Source organism: Chrysochloris asiatica, unplaced genomic scaffold, assembly GCF_000296735.1.
Source record: "Chrysochloris asiatica unplaced genomic scaffold, ChrAsi1.0 scaffold00206, whole genome shotgun sequence".
NCBI classification, from domain to species: domain Eukaryota; kingdom Metazoa; phylum Chordata; class Mammalia; order Afrosoricida; family Chrysochloridae; genus Chrysochloris; species Chrysochloris asiatica.
Window position 1 is genome coordinate 5,014,440 of NW_006408724.1, and position 18,566 is coordinate 5,033,005.

An 18,566-nucleotide genomic window follows, 5' to 3' on the forward strand; every position below is an offset into this window, starting at 1 on the left:
TGGTAGTTATGTGCCTTGGAGTCGGTTCCGACTCGCAGTGACCCTGCATAGGGTTTCCGAGGCTGTAAATCTTTATGAGAGCAGAAAGCCTCATCTTTCTTCTGCAGAACCGCTGGTAGCTTTGAACTGCTGACTGTGAGATTAGCAGCTTGACTTGTAACCACTATACTACCAAAGCTTCTTACAAAGATTACTACTATGGATTAAAGCAAAGGGGAGCTAAACAGTGTATAACTGTTCTTTTTTTTTCTCTCTCTCTCAATTCCCACTGGTTTCCTGGACTTGCTGAGTTGTGTCTTTACTCATGAAGTCAAAAGTAATTGCCTGGGGTTACCTTGGATTTACCCTGCCCACAATGGGGACCAATAGGTCTCCTGCAAGGATAGTTCTTTCTGTCTAACAATTAGAACGTGGAGGTAATCTCATATGTAACACCTGCTGTGCTTGTATCCCAGAACACCAACAGAACCTCAGCAGCTGTATGATTCTGTTACCCTCAGGATGAAGCCATCCTGATGTCACATGGTCCTTAGGGTCGATTTCTTCCACTCCCACCTTGTTCTCATCTTTCTTTCCCAAATATAACTCTTACCTAAATCTCTCTTTCCTAGTTTTTCTCTTTCTGCTTTTGTTTCCCAGGAACCCAATTTTATACATGAGCAAACTAAGATCCTTAGTGAGTGAGCAGTACTAGGTCCAGAACTAGTGACCCGCAAAGGGTTAGATCAGGTACAGAGCAGGCATCAAGACTGAATGAAAAAGTGAAGCTCATATCTCCTGATCTCTTAGCAAGGATCATTTCCACCTGAAATTCGAATACTTTTCCTTACATTAAAAAATGAAGTCTGGAAAAAAAAAAAAGAAAGAAAGAAAAACAGAGGGAATGGAAGCATATACTGTTAAATGATGATGCATGGAGGAGTTTGGAGGAGTTTGTAATCATTGCGATGAAAAGATGGTGTAAAGCTGATGTTCAAGTCTGGGTCCAGCTGATAAAGAATTCAAAATAGTTACCAAGCAACTCTAATTTTATTTTCTCCCTATCCTTTGGCAGATATGAAACTCTGGTGACACTGTAGGCTAGGTGTGGGTCCTCAAGGTCCTCAAACTCACCAGCTGCTCTTCAGGAGAAAGAAGCATTTTCTGTTCCCATGAAGATTTACGGTCTCTGAATCCCTATGTAGGGTCGCTATGAGTTAGGGTTGGTTTGGTTTGGTTTTCCAAGTTGTTCTTTAGTCGATGTTTCAGTTCCCTGTATGTATACTGCCATTTCAGATTTTGCCACCAAAACACTTCTTACTTTAGAAAGTAGAAGGCTTAAATTATAGAGCTGGTCCTTTTAATTGCTACCTGACTATGACTCTAACTCTTCTGAAACCCAATGTTCTTATTTCTAAAATGAGAAAGTGACATGAAATTATATCTTTCAACCTTAACAATGCATGATCAATGTGTCTATGACAGTTAACCAAGTCACTTAAAATTAATATTTCTATATCTTACAATCCAAACTCTTATAGAATTTTTTTTTAAAAAAGCATCATGTGTAGAAATTGTTGGATTGGTATGTTTTGCTGTGTATATTTTCACCAAAAAGCCTAAACATTATTATAAATGATATGTTCCAAGTATAGTTCACATTGCTATTGAATTATGCTTGGATACTATGGTGGTTTGCATGTTGTTGTGACTCTGGAAGCTATGCCACCACAATTTTTAATACAAGTAGGGTCAGAAGAGCTTCCAGACTAAAACAAACTAGGAAGAAGGAAAGGCAGACGATGTCTAATATTTAGTCACTGAAAACCTTATGAACAGCAGTGGAATATTGCCATCACCAGAATATTAAATATTGAAACACGAGTACCAGAATATTGTTAGATATAGTGCCAGAAAATGAGCCTCTCAGGTTGGAAGACACTCAAATACGACTGGGGAAGAGCTGCCTCCTCAAGTAAAGTTGACCAAGATAACACAAATGGAGCTTCATTTGGTAATGGGGCACAAATCAAAATGAAGAGAAACAACTGCAAATATCAGTTAGTAGTCAGAATATGAGATATACGAAGTACGAATATAGGAAAATTGGAAACTGTCAAAAATGAAATGGAATGCATAAAATATATATCCTAGGCATAAATGAACTGAAATGGACAGGTATTGACCATTTGAATCACACATTCACATGGTTGACTATGCCAAGAATGAAAAGTTGAAAAGGAATGGCATTTCATTCATCATCAAAAAGAGCATTTCAAGATCTGTCTTGAATTACAACACTGTCTGTGATAAGGATATGTTAATACAAGGATGACCAGTTAATATAACTATTATTCAAATTTACACACCAACCACTAAAGCCAATGATGATGAAATTGATGAATTCTATCAACTTCATACAGAAATTGATCAAACATGCAATCAAGATGTATTGAAAATTATTGGTGATTGGAAACAAAGGTAGAAACAAAAAGAAAGTATCAGTGGTTGGAAAATATGGCCTTGTTGATAGAAATTATGCTGGAGATGGCATGATAGATTTTTTTGAAGACCAATGAATTGTTCATTGCAAATACCATTTTTTTTAATGTTTTATTGTGAATTATATGATAGTGTACATGGCAGAACATTGGTTTTACATTCATTCTATTGTATATCGTTTCATTGCCATGGTTACAATCCCCTCCATGCATCATCAACCAACCAAAAGGTATACCCTGCAACTCTGCCCCCTACACTAGCAAATACCATTTTTAAACAACATAAAAGTTGACTATACACATGGACCTCACCAAATGGAATATACAGAAACCAAACTGAATGCGTCTTTGGAAAGAGACTGTGCAAAAGTTCCAAATCATCAACCAAAATAAGGCCATAGGCAGATGTGGAACAGACTATCAATTGCTTATATGCGAGTTCAGGCTGAAGCTGAAGAAAAGTAACACAAGTCCACAAGAATCAAAATATGACCTTGAACATATCCCACCTGAATTTAGAGATCATCTCAGGAATAGATTTGATAAATGAGATACTAGCGACCAAAGACCAGAAGAGTTGTGGGATAACATCAAGAATATTGTATAAGAAGAAAGCATAAGGTCATTAAGAAGACAAGGAAGAAGGAAAAGACCAAAACAAATGTCAGAAGAAACTCTGAAACTTGCTTTCCAACATAGAGATGCAATAGCAATGGAAGAAATTAGCAGGTAAAAGAGCTGAACAGAAAATTTCAGGGGTCAGCTAAAGAGGAAAAGTCAAATATAATGAAATGTGCAAAAGACCTGGAGTTAGAAAACCAAAAAGGAAGAACACACTCAGCATTTCTCAAGATGAAAGAACTGAAGAAAAAAATTAAGCCTTGACTTGAAATATTGAAGGATTCTATGGACAAAATACTGAATGATACAGATAGCATCAAGATGATAAAAGGGATACAGAGACACTGTACCAAAAAGGAATGGTCACTAGTCAACCATTTCAAAAGACAATATATGATCAAGAGTCAATGGTACTGAAGGAAGAAGCTGAAGGTGCACTGAAGGTTTTGGCAAAGACCAAGGGTTTGGGGACTGGAATACAAACTGAAAATTTTCAACAAATTGATGCAACACTGGAGACACTCATTCATCTATGCCAAGAAATTTGGAAGACAGCTATCTGGCCAAATGATTGGAAGTGATCTATATTTGTGCCCATTCCAAAGAGAGGTGACCCAATGGAACGTGGAAATCATTGGACAATATCATTAATATTGTATGCAAGCAAACTTTTGCTAAAGATAATTAAAAAGCAGCTGTAGTAATACATTGACAGTGAGCTGCCAGAGGTTCAAGCCAATTTCAGAAGAGGGCATGGAACAATTAATATCACTGCTGACGTCAGATGGATCATGGATGAAAGCAGAGAATACCAGAAAGATGCTTACCTATGCTTTATTGACTACACAAAGGCTTTTGATTACGTAGATCATGACAAGCTATGGACAACATTGCAGAGAATGAGCATTCTGGAACAGTTAATTGTGCTTATGGGGTACCTAGACCTAGACCAAGAAGCAGTATTTAAAACACAACAGAGGGACACTAAATGGTTACAATCAGGAAATGTGTGCTCCACTGCTGTATATTTTCACTATGCTTACACAACCTGTATAATAACCAAATAATCTGAGAAGCTGGATTATATGAAGAAGAATGGGTCATCAGGATTGGAGAATGGCTCATTAACAACCTGTGATATACAGATGATACAACTTTGCTTGCTGAAAGTAAAAAGGACTTAAAATACTTACTGATGAAGATCAAAGACCATAGCCTTTGGTTGCACTTCAATTTAATGAAAACAAAAACCCTCAACACTGGGCCAACAAATAACACAAAAACATATGTAGAAAAGATTGACGTTGTCCAAGATTTCATTTGGCTTGGATTCACCATCAACACTCATGGAAGCAGCAGTCAAGAAATCAAACAACATTTTATATTAGGCCAATCTGCTGCACATGATCTCTTTAAAGTGCTCAAGAGCAAAGAGGTCAGTTTGAGAACTAAGGTGTTCCTGACCCAAGCCATGGTATTTTCCACAACGTATAAAGAAGACCATAGATGAATTGATGCTTTTGAGTTATGCTGTTATAGGAAAATATTAAAAGTACCACGGACTGCTAGAAGTACAAACAAATCTGTGTTGGAAGAAATACAGTCAGAATGCTCCTTAGAAGCCAAGATGAACAGACTTTGTCTCTCATACTTCACACATAATATTAAGATGGACCAGTCTCTGGAGAAGGACATTATGCTTGGTAAAGTGTAGAGTCAGCAAAAATTAGGAAGACCCCTAATGAGATGGATTGGCATAGTGGCAACAGCAATGTGCTCAGGTGTAGCAACAAAAGTGAGGTTGACGCAGGACCAGACAGTGTAACATTCTGTTGTGCATAAGGTCATTATGACTTGGTGGCATCTAACAACAACAATAAATTGAATAACACATTTGAGTGTATTAAAAATTCTTTGTACCAAACATAATCTGACAGCATCATTGGCAGATGAATATTTTTCTCTTTGCAAAAGACTCTGTCTAAGCAACAGGTCCAAGAAGTTACTTATAATGTCTCTAGAATGAATGACTGGCTTTGTATAAACTTACACTGCAGAGGTGTTATGTAAGATATTGGACTTTATGGTAAGTTTCACATCTAGTGTTCATACGGTTATTAAGACAGATAGCTGGTGGCTTAATAACTGCCTTCCTGAGTCCCTGGACAATAAAATACAACTTGGAGCATGACATTGCCTTCTGTGGTTTCAAACTCTGAAGACCTCCCATCTCTATAACTGGGTCCACTTGACTATCATTCATAGCAAATCTCTATTCCAGTTTATGGGTAGTGCAACCATAGGTCTGTCCCAAGTTCACTTGCACAGTTCTTACTTCACATTTCTTTGTTTTTGTAAAATGTTTTTTTCCCATTAAATAGGAAGTGATGTTTTATGAGGAAGATCATAAGTACGTTCTTCTTTTATGAAGAACTCCAGGCTCAGGATGAAAGATGACCTTGGCTCCTAAGTCCTTTGTTCCTTCTAGCATTCACAGTGCCTCTATTTCTTCCATTGTATGTTGAATATACTTCTCTAAGGGCACTCATCATTAGAATTTTTATGACTATGGTGGAACTTTCTATATCATAAGCAGACCACCTACACTTATTGTTTCAAATATCGCCAAAACAAATCTGACACAGGTGCTACTATTATCCACATTTCCTAGCTGAGTAAACTGATACAGAAAGATTAACTTTCACCCAAGTAGCATGAGTAGAAAATGTCTTAGCCCCAGGTCCATCTCACCACAGAGTATCTCACTCAAGTGCTTCGAGGCATCTGCTTCTGCACGCCTCATCTGTCCACTGTCTAGTATACTCCAACTGTTTCATATGGAGACCCTGATTCTGACAACTTGTTTGAACTATGATGTGTTGTATTCTGTCTTATTTATCAGGCCTGTATTTGACTTTATCTTTTCCCACCTCTCGCTATGAGTTGGAATCAACACCATAGCACATAACCAACTAATGCCTATGAAGGAGTCCTGCCGTGGCACTGTGGGTTAATGCGCTGGACTGCAACGTCAGTTTGAACTACAAGGTTGGCAGTTCAAGCTCACCAGTTGCTCTTTGGAAACCCTATACAGGAACACTATGGGTAAGAACTGACTCGATGACACCTAACAACAACAATGACTATGAAGTATCATCTTTGAGTTTCTACTTCTTCCTTTTGCACTTTGCCAAGCCCAGCCCAGCTGCATGCTGAGACAGGGCAATGATTAATAGAAAATGTATTTGTGTATTTATATTTCATGTAGGTGGGAAACCCTCCTCATGAGCACAGGAGGGAAAAAACACAGTCAAGCTGGATGTGCCTTTGACTTAGGTTTTGCTTTGGCCACATACAATTGTATGCAGAAATCTATGGATTTTAGGACTTTACCTAAGGGAATAAACTATGGCTGGCATCATAAAGACTGGGGGCAAGGACAAGTGGTAAAGAAACGCCCACCACAGACAAAAATGTGAGATGGCCAATTTGTCTCTGGTCCATACATACTTCTTTTAAAGACCTATCTTCTGCCTTAAGGCTTTTTTTTTTTTTTTTCACCTTCAATCTTTAAGACTATTTTAAGAGAGAATGGAGTTCCTGTTTGGTGGTTATTTTTGCAAAGTTAGCATACAATCCATCAATGCTTAGAAGATAATCTTTTATTTACCTCATCTAGCCAAACACTCCTCATACTGACTTTAACATTTGCTCCCCTTTCTCTGCCATTTTTGTTTTGTTGGATGTTCTTTTTATTTATCTTGCTTTGCCATTTTTGTTGTCTTGGGATTCTTGTTTCAGTGAATTGATGTCTTTCACAAGGTTTGGGACTTTTCATAATTTATTCAAATATTATTTATCTCTCCTTTCTGAGACTCAAAGTAAATACGTGTTTTACCTTTTCTAAGTGTTAAGTGTCTTACCCTCTTCTGTATTTTTCATCCTCTTATTTATTGGTGACTTCTTCTGGATAGAGATTCTTCCAACCTATCTTCCAGTTCACTATGGTTCTCTTCAACTGTGTTTAATATATCTAAGTTTTCAATAGATACTTCAACTGAGGATTTCAATTAAGCTTTTGTCTTTATTGGTTCTAAAATTATTGATTGGGTCTTATTCATATTTGTAATGCCACTTTTTATTAGTTGGAAGTTCCTGTTAAAAGTTTCAAGTTTAAATCTGAAGTTTGACTTTTATCCACATAAGGTTGGCAATTATCATTGTTTTAACAATCTGTGCCTGGTAATTTCAGCATCTGATCTGGCATGTATTAGTGATTTTTGTTTTCATTGTTGGTTGTTTATGCAACTTATTCACATTATATTGTATCACATGTATCTAAATGTATTTGATTGTATGCTGGCTATTGAATATGAAAGATTATTGGTAGAAATAAGGTCTAGGATGATGTTTTCTCCCGTTAAATAAGATTTTATATTATCTTTGCCAGATTCCAAATGTCTGGATACATTAGCAATAAAAGATCCCCTCTCATGACTCCAGAATTTAAGATTTTTGTGGGGGAAAGATAGGTAACTGCTAACTGGGATGCATTCTCTTATTGCCTTTGCAGGATGTTTTACTTTCATTTACTGAGATATAGGAGAATTTAACAGAATTCCTACCCTATTCAAGCCTTTCACTTTCGCTCAATAGTCCTCTTTTCCCTGAGAGTTCACAAAAATGCTATCTCTGTGTATTGTTGTTGCTGTTAAGTGCTGTCGAGTTGGTTCCAACTCAAAGTGACTCTGTATAGGGTTTCTGAGGAGCAGTACGTGGATTTGAACTGCCAATCTTGCAGTTCAAACGAACCTTGCGGTCCAGTGCTTATCCTACAGTGCCACAGCAGGACTCTGTCTCTGTGGACTGGCAAATCTGATAACAAGATTAGTTAGTCCCCAATGCTATGATCACATCTCTCTCAGATTGGCTCTCGAAGTCCAGACTACCTTGTGTATCTTTTAAAAGCCATTCAAATATTTTTAGTTTTGTTCATTAGAAGAATTGAGTCAAGTTAACATTATGGAGAACATGACAGTTTGTACAATACTTTGTCTACTTAGACTCTGAAGATTCATTTAGAAGGTTAGCATACAGTCATAAATCAACTGACATTTTAAGTAGACTATGATCTAATCTCATGAAATAATATTTGAAATCACACCATTAGACAGACTTGAATATTCTGAAAAACTTTTGAGATTTCTTGAATCAAATTTGAAGAAACTAGCCAGTTTCAGTTTATGTAGGACACTGTTAAGAAATTAAAAGACCAATTAATCAAGATACTTGGCTTATATTTGGAGAAATATTTATAGATACAATGTTAAAGATGGAAAATGTTTTGTTAGAAAATCAGGTAACTAAACAATGTAAATTAAAGACAAAAAGAAAACTTCAAAATAAAGCAGATGGTGGGTTTGAACTGCCGACCTCATAGTTTGCAGTCCGGTGCTGATCCTCCACACTAAGCAACAAATATTAGTTTCAGGTGAAAACAGATGAGAGTAGCAGAAACTTTTTGTCATTTAACCAACTAATGAAAAAGCCCTAATGGTGTTGTGGTTAAACACTTGGCCACTAACCACAACACCGACAATTCAAACCCACTGAATGCTCTACACAGGAAAGACGTAACAGTATGTTTGTGTAAACATTACAGCCTTGCAAACAGTAGGGCACAATTCTACTCTGTTGTATCTTGTCACTTGATGTTTCGTTTTGGATAAACTTCGAGGTTGATTTGAACCAGTGTTGGAGGTTTAAACTCACCAGAGGCCTCTCCTTGAAAACCCTACACAAGGTCACTATGAAAGGAAGCCAACTCAATGGCACTTAACAACAACAATAGTCACATGTCTTATCCTTCACCCCCATCATGAAATGTATTCTGTTTTATCAGAACATCGATTTATCCAAGTAGCATATAGTGATATGCTGATCTCAACAAGGTAAAACCTGGAGAGACAGAAGCTAAATAAAACGTATCTAGGAGTCCTGGTGTGGCACTTTAGGATAAGTACTGAACTGTTAACCACAACATTCAAACCCACCAGCTGCTCCTCAGAAACTCTCTACAAGGTTGCTCTGAGTTGGAACTGATTTGAGGGCACTTAACAACAGCATGATAAACCTGTCACTTGGACAGATGTTTATTTTCCTAATTCTCCTTATAGTTCATCCAGAGCAATGATATGTGAGGCAGGAAGGGGCTTTTGTGAAAATATTCCCTTTCTCAGTAAAGGAAAAAAAACCCAGCAGAAACAACTGACATTATGTCTTCCTTCTCCCTTTCTCTAAATTTGGACTTACACAGGATGTTTAAAACTTTTACAGACTTTTCTTACAATAATATAACAAGCAAAAATGAAGATCCATCACACTAAGGATAGTAGAGCAGAAAATTAGCTGTAAGGATCTCTAGTAGCATACTGGTTACAAGTCAGGCTGCTAACTTCAAGGTCAACAGTTCAAAACTACCAGTGGTTCTGTGGCAGAAAGATGAGGCTTTCTGCTCCTGTAAAGATTTATAGCCTCAGAAACACTGTGCAGGATTGCTATGAGTTGGAACCAACTTGATAGTACTTAACAACAACAACAACTTTTTGGTAGATAAAAGTAAATGTCCTTATGGTTTAAGTTATCAAATGTCCTAATAGTTGAGTTTTCAATGACTTGACATTGAAAAGGTATATACCAATACATCCACTAAATGAGTTCCATATGGCAGTGCTTTGGCCCTAGTATGACTGGAGACAATGCTTGAAATTTCTGTCACTTACCATAACACAAGAATCCTGAGGTTCGAGGTCAAGGTCTGTGAAGTTCAAAAGAACACGGTGGTTTCTTTCAACCTGAATGACCCAGGAACATTCAGTGTTACTCCTGTAAGGATTAGGGTAATTTGGAGAATGAATCTCTCCACTGGGAATCTTGAAAATGCCACCACAACCTGTGAATGAGAAATACTGACTAAAAGACGATTCTCTGACATATAAAACTCTACACCATTACTGATTACCAGAGACCAATCTTTCATTGCTTAGCTACTAGTTTGATTGAGTTTATACTAGACATTTTAAAGAACTAAATATCCTGCACTGATTCATTTATACCAACAGAATAAAGGATGACATGAACAACACTAAGGAAATACTTCAAACACGGTAAATATTGATGCTAATGGTGATAAAAAAAATTTTATAATAAGTGAAAATGACATGTTTTCATAAAGCAAAGAGAACGTTTTCACTGTTCTCTAAAAATATAGCATACTATCAGAAAAAGACATCTTCCAAGAATATTTATAATCCACTGGTTTGTTATTATAAATAATTTAATATCTACTATATAAAAATATAATATTCAGTGGCTACCATTATTGGCCATTTTGAGCAAAGATTTCACAGAACCCTGAACTACAGAGAGAAGGGTAGAAATGTAGAGCAGGATTTCAAATTCTCATAGTTCTAGATATAACTGGAATCATGGAAGGAAGATAAACCCCTGAAAACTATTGTCCAGTGATCATCTTTAAACCTTAAACCAAAAATATCCTCTGAAGTCTTCTTAAACCAAACAGCAGTTCAGCTTAACTAGTGGAAAAAAAAAAAAGTTTACATTGAGCATTTATACTCTTTTAAGAATTATTTATATCAGATCAAATTGATAACAGCAACTCAAAAGATGAGCTGGAAACTCTAAGGGACATTGAGTTTATGTTAATGAGGGAGGAACAACTCAGAGAGGGTGAGAATGATTGTACAACTCAGAATGAAATCAACATCTTTAAATTGTACCCGCAGAAATTACTACATATATGGGTATATATTTTGCTGTGCATATCTCAACAAAATAAAATAAAATTCAAAGAAAAAAAAATATTCTGAACCAAGTATAGCTTTTTTTTTTTTAAACTTCTATGCTGTTATAAAGGAGCACCGGTAGTGTAGTGGTTACGAGTCGAACTGCTAACCTTAAGATTAGGAGTTCAAAACTATCAGCTATTCTGCAGGAAAAAGATGAGGCTTTCTGCTCCTGTAATGATTATAGCCTCGGAAATCCTATGCAGGATCACTATGAGTTGGAACCGACTCCACAGCACACCACCACTACCATGATGTTATAAAGTACCTATTGGTAGAATACCTATATCTGTGACCCAATATTTCTTGGTTTCATGATGGTATAGCTGCACAGTGGGTTTCTCTTATATATGGCCTTTCTGGCCTTGAGTTTGCAGTTTTCCCACAATGACTGGTCAGGGTGCACTCTTGAAAGTGATTGGTCTATGTACTAGCTACATAAGCAGCTTATGTGGTCCTGCTGGCAAGGCCAGGCCTTGAAATTGCATGCATAGAAGCCAATCTCATGGAGGTTTCTGGGGAAACTCATGACCATCAAAAGCCTGGACTGGAGAGCATCTCTTGAACCCTGAAATCCTGTGCTGAGACCCAGATAAAATAGCTATAATACATGTGGGTATAGATGGTGGGCTAATTGACTCATGGAGAAACAGAGACTTTGTGGGATAGTCAGTCCATGGGGAGAAGCTAGTCAGCTCTGGGCAGGGGTTGTTTGTAGAGGCTCAGAAGATCCTGTGCCGGGGTCTTTCTACACTAAGGCAGAGCCAGCGATGCTAGACCCAATAACAGAGTAGGGCATGGCGGGAGATACACAGATCTCTGGGGCATCTTGGACCCCAGGTAATATGGCAGGAGTCAGAAGCAGTGATGACATGAACACAGCATTTAACCTCAACTATGACATACCTGCTAAGTGATATAAGTATTTGGGGGAAGGGTAAACGGAGCACATTCTTGTTAGTCATAAACAGGTTCCTCTCTTACAAAGTGAGCTATGTATATGTGTGTTGGAGAGGGGTGTGTGTGAAGCCATCTGGCCATAGTAATCTGTTCCTTTACCATTCGCTTTCTACAATAGTAATAATGGCTTTCTTTTTGCTCACACTCTCTAAGTGTCTTGATGTGCGTGGCTCAATCTCACTGGATGAACGTAAGTAACACCAGTGTTGTTGCCACCACTGGATGAAGTCCTCTATCTGCTACCTGTTTTATTGCTGCTTAGAAGTCTGAGCTACATGTTCTGTGTGAGAAAGATGTAGCAATCTGCTTTCATAGATATTTAAAACCTTGGAAATCCTGTGCAGCAGTTCTACCCTGTTCTGTAGGGTCATTGAAGGTTGGAATTGACTCAAAAGTAATGTGGGCTTGTTTTGGTTTATAGCACATACGACTAATGCAAGTATACAGACAATTGATTTCTGAAAGTTGAGGTCACAGAAAGCTATTGACCTTCCAGTGATATTGTTAGGATTTTGCACCTACTCTGTAGCCTGGATATTTTATCAAATTAGGCATTGACTAGAATGTTTTTGCTTCTTCAGAGCAATGCAACTCTAAGTGTGTTCTGCAATATTCATAAGAAAGGAATCCTGCAGATACTCCCTGTACCTGCTCTCCACATGTCCACTCCTAAACACCTGACCTGTATCATCAAACTGTGTGATTCCCGAGCAAAAGTGTAGATGGTTCCCTTGAGCTTTATCTCACTTGGCTTCAACCCTCCCAATACTCCACTGGATGAAGTCTTCATTACTATCAGTTTCATTGCTGCTTAGACGTATGAGCCACGTGCAGTGTGTATAATACAAACAGACATGTAGACAGATATCAAAAATTCCATACTAGTTTCCAATAATCAAGAATTATGTTTATACAATCTAAACATTCTGGAATTTTGGTGTGGTACTGTAGGATAAGTACTAGACTGCTCACCACAAAGTTGGTGGTTCAAACCCACTAGCTGTTCCTCTGTGGGTTTGAACTAACTTCATGTCACTTAATAACAACAGCAACAACAACATTGTATATAGTTTATTGTAATTAGATTCACGTAATTCTAACTTTATGAGAGATCTAATTTACTGACTATATTATCTTCCAGTGGAAGATGTGAGGCCTTCAGATAGCCTGGGATCACATATCTCCACTTAGCTGTATGACTTTGGGCAAGTCACTATTCTGTAAATTTCCATTTCTTCTTTACTAAAATGAGGATATGAGATGTACTTTCTTCAGAGATAAAATGAAATAATTCTTATATAATAGTTTTTAAAACACCCGGCATATGGAAGCATTCACTAAATATGACTGTTTTTAGTACTTGTATAGAATTCTGGTGTGGCACTGTGGGTTAATGCACTGGACTGCAAAGTTGGTTTGAATCACAAGGTCAGCAGTTCAAGCTCACCAGACACTCCTTGGAAATCCTATCCTGGGTCCCTATGGATCGGAACCAACTTGGCGGCAAACAACAACAACGAAATATTTTATGCCATAGTTTGTTCGGATAAAAATCTGTACTAATTGATTTATATAGACTGCCTAAGATTTTTGAATAGAAAGTCACTATATATTGTTGTCATTGTTAAGTGCCTTTCAGTCAGTTCTTCCTCATAGTGACCCTGTATAAGGTTTCCAAAGAGCAGCTGATAAATTTGAACCTTCAATATGGTGATTCAAATCGACCTTGCAGTCCAGTGCTTATCCTACTGCACCACATCAGGACTCCTCCAATCACTAAATAACATACACAATAATTCCTTGGAATTTAAAAATTCAATATTTTCCTTCTTGGCACTGGCCAATAACCCAGGCATCTATGCTGTTGTTGCTGTTATACGCCATCTAGCTGGTTGCAATTTAAATCTTCGAGGGGGCAAAAAGCCTCATCTTTCACCCATGGAATGGCTGACACACTCGAACCTCAAACCTTGTGGTTTATAGTTCAGGGCTTTTTGTTGGGAGTCACTGTACTCAATCTATGCTAAGTTGTTGTCAAGTGCCATCAAGTTGGATCCAACTCATAAAAAACACTGAGGAGCAGCTGGTGCATTTGAACTGTCGACTTCAAAATAAGACTGTTGTTGTTAAGTGCCATTGAGTCAATTCCATATCATAGTGACCCTATATAGGGTTTACAAGGAACATCTGGTAGATTTCAACCGCAAACCTTGTGGTTTGCAGTCCAGTGTGTATCCTATAGTGCCACACCTATGGCATGAGGCAACTTACCAGTTTGCTAATATAAAAATCTGAAGCTGGTTAAATAGGCACAAGTTCCTTGGAGACTAAATAAGTCAAACCAAGTCCCTTGTTTCTGTTCTCAGCATGGATTGTAGACTAGTTTTCACATTTGTAATGACTCAGGAAATTAAACTCTATTGCATTTTTTTAATGGGAAGATGATATGTCAAAGAAATATTCACCATGTGGGAAGTCATGAAATTGTCAAGACATCAACTTCATAATACCTTTCTCCAATCATTTGATGAAGTTTTCACAAGGGCTCAGCTTAAGCATTTTGAGACACTTACTGCCTTGGTTCACTCACCTCCAGGGACTGCTTGCCATGAGACATTGAAGCCTCTCCCATGTATGGAGTTGTCAGTCTTAAACCGGATTGCTAGCTCATTTCCAGTGCTGGAGACCTGCATGGGGTTTTCAGCTGATCTTTGGACACATAGTTGGGCTATTCTGGGAGAATGAAAATCAGGACCCCCGTAGATCTAAGATGGAGTGTAGAAAAAAGGGCTCAAATTAAAGGATATATTTAAGCAATTACAACACTTCCCCTGACTCCTTTCTACAACCAACTCTTGAATTCTTTTATGATTAGAGATTACAATCTCAACTTCACAGGGTGGGGATGAGCTATAAACTTGAGTTGGATTTTTAAGGGCACTTCTCTGCTTTAGGAATACCCAAGTCAACCACCCAAGGAATTCCTGTTTGACTCATCAGTCTCTCTTTTCTGTCTTTGAGGGACTTCTTGCTTTCTTTAACAGAGACTATATAGGTAATACAGTATCAAGTTTGATCTCCTAATTCCTATAGCACATATGAAGGTGCAGTGGCTAAGCATATGGCCACTAAGTAAAAGGTCTAACTACAAGAACAGTGGTTTGAATCCACCATCTGCTCTGTGTGAGAATGATGTGGCAGGGTCAGTAAAGGTGGGAATTGACACAAAAGGTAATGGGTTTGGTTCTGGCTTATTGTTGTTTGTTGTTAAAAGTCAAGGTGGTTCCCATAGTGACTATGTATAGGATTTCTGAGGGACGACTGGTGAGCTTGCAGTTCAAACCGACTTTGCAGTCCGGAGCATTAACTCACAGTGCCACATTAAGACTCCATGTTGTTATTGTTTTGAAGTGCTGTAGAGTCGGTTCTGACCCATAGCGACTCTCTAGAGGATTTCCAAGGAGCGAATGGTGAGCTTGAACCACCAAACTTGCAGTTCAAACTGACTTTGCAGTCTAACATATTAACCCACAGCACCACACCAAGACTCCATGTTGTTGTTAAGTGCTGTTGAGTCGGTTCCAACTCATAGTGACCATGAGTAGGGTTTCCAAGGCTGTAAATCTTTACGGGAGCAGAAAGCCTCATCTTACTCCCACAGAGCAGCTGGCAGGTTTGAACTGCTCACCTTGCAGTTCGCAGCCTGATTCGTAACCACTACTCTACCAGAGCTCCTTAAGACTCCATAGCACATACAAATAATGCTAGCTGATAGCGTAATGGGTACGAATCAGGCTGCTAACCTCAAGGTCGGCAGTTCAAAAGTATCAGCTGATCCATGGGAGAATGATGAGGCTTTCTACTTCCATAAAGATTTGTAGACTTGGAAACCCTGTGCAGAGTCGCTATAAGTCGGAACCAACTCCACGGTACTTAACAACAACAATAAAGACACTTGATACCTAGAAGTTGAGGTCATGGAAGGCTATTGGTTTTCCAGTGATATTGTTAAGATTTTATAAAATTAGGCATTGACTAGAATGTTTTTGCTTCTTCAGAGTGTTCTGCAATATTCACAAGAAAGGAATCCTACAGATATTCCCCGTGGCTAGCCTCCACATGTCTGCTCCCTAAAACCTGACCAATATCATCAAACTGTGCAATTCCTGAGCAAAAGTATGGATGGTTCCTTCTAGATTTATCTCACTTGGCTTCAAATCTCCTTGTTGTTGTGAAGTGCCGTCAAGTCGAGTCAGTTCCAACCCATAGCAACCCTGTATAAAGTTTCTGAGGAGCAGCTGGTGAGCTGGAACCACCGACCTTGCAGTTCAAAAGGCTTTATGGTCTGGCGCATTAACCCACAGCGCCACACCAGGACTCCTCCAACTTCCTAGGCTTCCCGAAATTTGAAACTAACTGGATTTGAGACACACTCTTTCTCAGTGACACATTCCTCCATTTTAATAAGTGACCCATTGGTCACATTCATATGCATCATCCTGCAGGCAAGTTCAGTTCTGTTCAGCACAGGCCTCCAGGACACCTCACACACAGGTTTCACAATCTCCTCTGGGCTCTGCTTAGATTTTGTGTGTGTGTGTGCGTGTGTGTGTGTATGTGTAGGAGAAAGCACGTGTGTGGTGAGAGTTGAGGATAGTGTCCAGGTATACTGCTATGTGCACCCTTCCCATCCTGTCTCCCTTGCATATGGCAGGCCAGAACCAGGAAAAGCAGCTGTCAGTGAAAGTTGTGCCTAGTACCCAGCCTATCAGTGGCCCTCTCCAACCTCTAGGTCCCTGTCCCCTCATTCCTTATGCACCCTGGGCACTGGCCCATCCTCTGGCTTGCTGACCCATGTGGGAATCACTCAAGTGTTTCTGGGGGAGAGTTTGTGAGAATAAGAAGTCTACTTTGGGGGAGGAGTATGTGATTTGAATCTATAATGATTTCTTTGTCTGATGAATTCCCCCCCAGCCAGGAGGGAAAGGCCAAAATGAATGAAACTGCTGTTCCACAGAGGGGTGAGCACAAGGACTGTAATTGCAAAGGAATGAAGCAGGCTGACTGCTCCAGGCTTATTTTCATTAGGGAGGAACTGATGTTTGTGTGGCCTTCTAAGACTTGAGGAAGAGCCCTGTGTGGCCCTCTACACGTACACATAGGCAAATGGAGGAAAGAAACCTGCAAGGAGCCTTCCTCACTTCCTCTAGTTTCCTGCACTTCCACATTTCCAAGACTACCCCACCCCCTTGCCAAGGGAACAGCCCCCCCCCCTCCCCGGCTTAAATTGAACGCATGTGCTTCTAATCATTTGAGCCCAATATACAGCATATATTTGAAGAGAACATTTGGAGAGGGTTTTATTCTAACAATGAAAAGTAGCCTGTGGGCAAAATACTCTTTGTTTTCTCTGCTCCTGGGTCCCCCTTGAGATTATAAATGTAATGGGTACAAAGGAGTTGGCTGGGCCTAGAAACTTCCTGAAGAATAAATGTTGCCACTTTCAACATTCGCTTCTCCTTTTATGGGACAGCACTCACAAATAACCACTGGAGAGAGTCTAGACCGAGCTTAGTGCCCAAACCAAGCAATTGTCTTGGTTTATTGCACCAAGGAGTGGATTGATTTCCTTTTCTGCCTTATGTCTGTTCAGGTTGTTCTCTATAGAGCCTTCACAAAGACTGGAGCAAAACCAGCCACAGGGTTTCCATGACAAAAACAATTGAATGGTACTTTGAGCTTCCACAAATAAAACCAATCGTTACCACATGACTCTTAAAAAGAGGAAAAAAGATGGAAACAATTTCAGGGTGTGGTTCATTCGACTACAGCATATGACTAAAGTGTAGGAGAAAAACATGTAGTCTGATGAACAGAGATAAAAACCAAATCTGATTTGAGTGAATGCTCAGGGCAGAGAACATTTCAAGTCTATGGTTTTAATCTGTTTTGAACATTTCTTTCTGCTTGTTAGCTCCATTTATTGTTACAATCATGTCAGCATTCCAGGGCTATGAGTAAGGGAGCACCCTTGCTTTATGCAACTGGCCATTTACTGGACTCTGATTTTTCAGGGAACAAAACTCCAGGTTAAACTTGGTGAAACTCAAGGCAAGCCTAATTCATGATGACAATAAGGTTTAACCCAGATGCTCTCCACTGAAAATGAAAGAAAAAAATGTGCCAGTTTAGAATATGTGAGCCTAGAGAGTTAGCAGTGTTTCCAGTCCACATATCCATCACACTGCCTTTGAGTCAATTACAACTCATAGCAGCCCTGTAAAGGGTTTCCAAGGTGGTTAATCTTTACAGGAGCAAAAAATCTCATCTTTCTCCTGTGGAGCAGCTAATGGGTTTGAACTGTCAACCATGAAGTTAGCAGTCCAGTGCTTACCCTACTCACATATTCACCAAGGATGACAAATTTCAAAGCCTACTGCTAACACATTATCAGCCTCTAAGGTCTTAGAGATAGAGGTAAAAATCATTTTATCATTATCCGTCCAAATACCACAGCACTGTCCACTTGATTCGAACATTTGTAGAATCAAAGTAGTGGAAGCAGGACTTGTAAATAAAGATGAAGAGAATTGCTCCTTTGAGTTTGAAAAAATAACCTTCCCCAAATATTTTAAATATC

The 18,566-nt window shown here is 38.8% G+C and overlaps 1 protein-coding gene across 1 annotated transcript in view; it reads right to left on the reverse strand.

The window, feature by feature from the left end:
• Window positions 1-18,566, reverse strand: part of CUBN (cubilin (intrinsic factor-cobalamin receptor)) — a 384,343-nt gene that overhangs the window by 172,453 nt on the left and 193,324 nt on the right. The window contains exons 30-31 of the mRNA XM_006872611.1: window positions 14,517-14,691; window positions 9,884-10,053 (exon numbers count right to left, since the gene is read on the reverse strand). Of these exons, the coding sequence (XP_006872673.1) occupies window positions 9,884-10,053; window positions 14,517-14,691 (345 nt within the window). The remainder of the gene's footprint in view (window positions 1-9,883; window positions 10,054-14,516; window positions 14,692-18,566) is intronic.